The 3,811-nt window shown below is 34.5% G+C and overlaps 1 protein-coding gene across 1 annotated transcript; it reads left to right on the top strand.

The window, feature by feature from the left end:
- The first annotated feature begins 330 nt into the window (after window positions 1–330).
- On the top strand, window positions 331–2,447 carry LOC141481957 (uncharacterized). Its single transcript, XM_074174454.1, has 2 exons — window positions 331–856; window positions 954–2,447. The coding sequence occupies exons 1-2, from the start codon at window positions 454–456 to the stop codon at window positions 1,283–1,285; spliced, it is 735 nt and encodes a 244-aa protein (XP_074030555.1). The 5' UTR covers window positions 331–453; the 3' UTR covers window positions 1,286–2,447.
- The last annotated feature ends 1,364 nt before the right edge of the window (window positions 2,448–3,811 follow it).

Below are 3,811 nucleotides of genomic sequence, written 5' to 3'. Positions count from 1 at the left end.
AAAATAAAACACTGACGAAAGTAATTCTGATCTGGTGCAACTACAAAAATTTACGGAGTGGAGAGAAAACATGAATTGATTTCCCACGAGTTTAAATTAGTTTTTTTAAGCACCAAACACAAGCATTACAGGAAAATCGGCAAGGTGCTCTTAGGAAAGTGCTTGCGCGAAAGTAGTAATTCACATTGGATTTGAATCGCTGGTAATTATTTTATTCCACATAAACGCACTTCTCCAAATGAAAGAGTTCGTAACAAGTGATGTCCGCGTCTCCAATCAGACGGACGGCTATTTTCTGGATGGAATCCAGCATCTAAAAAGATGGCGCCGACACGTACGACACCTGAAAGTGTAGCTCCTTCAAAACCATGTAAAAGATGCAAAACTGTTGCGTTAAGTGGACTTAAATGTGCGAAATGTGATACAGTTAGTCACAACGGTTGTGTTAGGCAAATGAAAAACATAATCACTATGGAAAACAATGAAATTATTTGTTGTGCAAAGGAAAAGTTGCCTGCGGATAGTGATTTGGATTATTACGATGCTGAAGACGAACACCTAAGTCAGGTAGATTCTAAAGTGTTTGGATATATTATCAAACAAAAAGATATTCTGATAAAGGAATTATATGACAAGATAAATATTCTGAATAAGCAAATTGAACTTCTGCAAGAAGTTCTAAAATCGAGTATCTTATCAGTTAATGGTGATAAGAAAGAATTGGAATGTTCAGAAGAAAAACCTGCAATTTCAAGTATATCAGACAAACAAACAAATTCCAAAGCAGATAAGTACAAAGGGAATTCCCAAACAACTATAAAAAAGTATCAGCTGGTTTATTGGAGGCACAAACAAAACTGACCATGGATAAGATTATCCATATAGAGGGTGAACCACACTGTTCAAAATCTGTGCAAGACTGGACAGCAGTCAGTCATAAGAAGAATAATAAAACAAAACAAAGCATGTTATTGTTGGTAAAAACACAAATGCATCAAATTCACTCCAAGGTGTACCCAAACAGGTAGACCTGCATGTTTACCGAATAGCACCCAACACGGAAGCTGAAGCCTTAGCGAAATTTTTAAGAGCTAGTTTTCCTGATGTTTCCTGTGAAGCTCTTGTACCTAAGTATCCTGACTTGTACTCATCTTTCAAAGTTCGAATTTATGAAAAGAATTTACAAGAAGCCATGGATCCTCTACTGTGGCCAGAAAATGCATGTGTGAGACCTTTTTTATACCGAAGATCGAAATACAAGATCAACCTGCCGCAAGTTGTATAAATGAATCTTTTAAGAATATTTTAAGGAAGAACATATTCATATATAATATTTTCATATAAATACACAGGGAGTGGCAAATAAAGTAGATAGGATTAATTTATTTTGTCAGATTTTCATATCAACATCCTTTGTGTTTCTGAGCATTGGTTGACAGAATCTGATTTGAGGACTATCAATATTAATAACTTTTCACTTGCAACTTCATATTGTAGGAAGTTCTGTGAAAGAGAAGGAGTACGCATTTTTACAAGGAATGGTATTAACTTCAAGAAAGTTTCAGTTACGAAATACTGTGAAGAAATGAATGCGGAATTTTGTGCAAGAAAATTTCCAAATTTGAATATTATTGTTGTGGTGACGTATAGATCACCTGGGTCTAGTGACTTTCAACTATATCTCAATAATCTAGAACACTTACTGACAAATCTCTCGCGTACAAGGTTTAAAATCATACTTACTGGAGATCTAAATATAAACTTTAAGGTTCCGCCAGAAAATTTATCTCAAATTTTAAACGTTTGTAACTCTTTTGGGATGACTCCTACGATTAGCGATTATACTAGAGTAACCGAACGAACAGCCACCTGCATTGATAACATAATCACAGATATTAGTGAGAGTGATCGGATAGTGGGTGTTTATGAACCCTGTATAGCTGATCACAGAGGGCAATACTTGGTGATGAACGATAAGGTTAGTAATATCAATAAGGTAACCAGGAGAATCATTACTGAAAATGGTATATTGAAGTTTAAAGAATTGATTGCTAATAAAAATTGGTCAGTATTTTTTGATAATAATGGAGATGTTAACACCTTGGCGGATTGGCTAGTTGATACTTATAAAAATGCAGTTGATGATTGTTTTCCATTGAAAACTCACCATTGTAATAATCGGCCACCAGTGAAATGGTTTAGTCAAGAGTTAATAAAAAAAGGAATATTTTATCGTCACTGAAAATTATATGTGATGTTGACAAAGATCCTGCCAAGTGGTCCCTTTTCAAAAATCTGAAAAAGGATTATGAAAAATCTATTCTGCTAACCAAGAAGCAGGCATTTGATTCCTATCTATAAAACTCCAAAAATATAAATAAAGCGCGCTGGAATTTAGTTAATTTTGAATGTAATAGGAAATCTAACTCAAAAAGATCTGATATACTGTTGGCAAATGATTTTGATAATTTTTTCTTCACAGTGGCTGAAAAAATAATGAAAAATATTCCAAATATGTTTATTAACGCTATAGACTACCTTAGAGATGCTGAAAAAGTCTTCGACAACGGATATATATGGTTTGAGTGATTCACTCTTGAAAGAAACTGTAGACAGTTTAGTAGAACCGATCACAGTTTTGATAAATAACTGTTTTATCCAGGGTATATTTCCAAATGCATTTAAAATATCAAAAATTTTACCTCTACACAAAAAAGATGATCTGGAAGAGCTTGACAATTACAGACCAATTTCTATTATCGTTATTTTTTCTAAGGTTTTTAAAATACTGCTGAAAGACAGACTTTCGAGCTATTTGAAAAGATTTGAACTGTTGTCTTCAGCTCAATTCGGTTTCCGTAGAAAAAAATCTACAACAAAAGCCCTCCTAGAGATTTTAGAAAGCATAGTCGAGGGTTTGGAGAGACATGGTCATTCAGTACTTACCATGTGTGATCTCTCCAAAGCTTTTGATTGTGTTTCACATGAACTTTTAATAGAAAAACTTACATTCTATGGCATTAGAGGCACGCCGTTGAACCTGTTCAAGTCTTACTTAGAAGGTAGACAACAGTTTGTCCATCTTAACAACAGTTCTGATTCAGAACTGAAAATCATGAAACATGGAGTACCGCAAGGTTCTGTTCTTGGACCCCTGTTGTTTATCACCTACATTAATGACCTATGTTTTCACATGAGGACGAAATGTTAAATTGTCCTATTTGCGGATTATACCTCTTTCATCAGTTCAAACAGCAACCTTCGACTGAATAAAGGGAAGACACAAAACCTCATAATTTCCTGTAATAATCAGATCACGTTAGGTAAGCATTGTAAATTGCTTGGGGTTGTTTTAGATGATCGTTTGAACTGGACTCCTCATATAGATATATTGAGTAAGAGACTATCCAGTCTCTTATTTTTGCTTAGACAGTTCAGGTACTGCCTCAATTCGAGCATGTTAAAAAATGTTTATTTTGGATTATTTCATTATGTGATCAGCTATGGTGCGATTCTGTGGGGTAATGCTGTTGATTCCTCAAAAATATTCAGGTTACAAAAATGCGCAATAAGACTATTAGCTGGGGCTAGGTATAGAGACCACTGTCAACCACTGTTCGAAACAATGGGGATTCTACCACTCCCTTGTGTGTATGTATACCAAACTATATGATAAATTGCCCTGCGAATTTAGATCCATGAACGAGAAATTGTTCAAAATTAATGTAAAAAATTATCTTCTCGAACATTGTTTTTATTCTAAAGACGAGTTTATTCAGACAAAAATTCAATTTTGACGTGTATTACCCAA

This window comes from Leptinotarsa decemlineata, unplaced genomic scaffold (genome assembly GCF_025532065.1).
Source record: "Leptinotarsa decemlineata unplaced genomic scaffold, Ldec_3_MD MMD2_tig00000576_RagTag_RagTag, whole genome shotgun sequence".
Lineage (NCBI taxonomy): Eukaryota > Metazoa > Arthropoda > Insecta > Coleoptera > Chrysomelidae > Leptinotarsa > Leptinotarsa decemlineata.
Note: the sequence above shows the minus strand (reverse complement) of the source record. Positions and strands in the feature narration are given on the sequence as shown.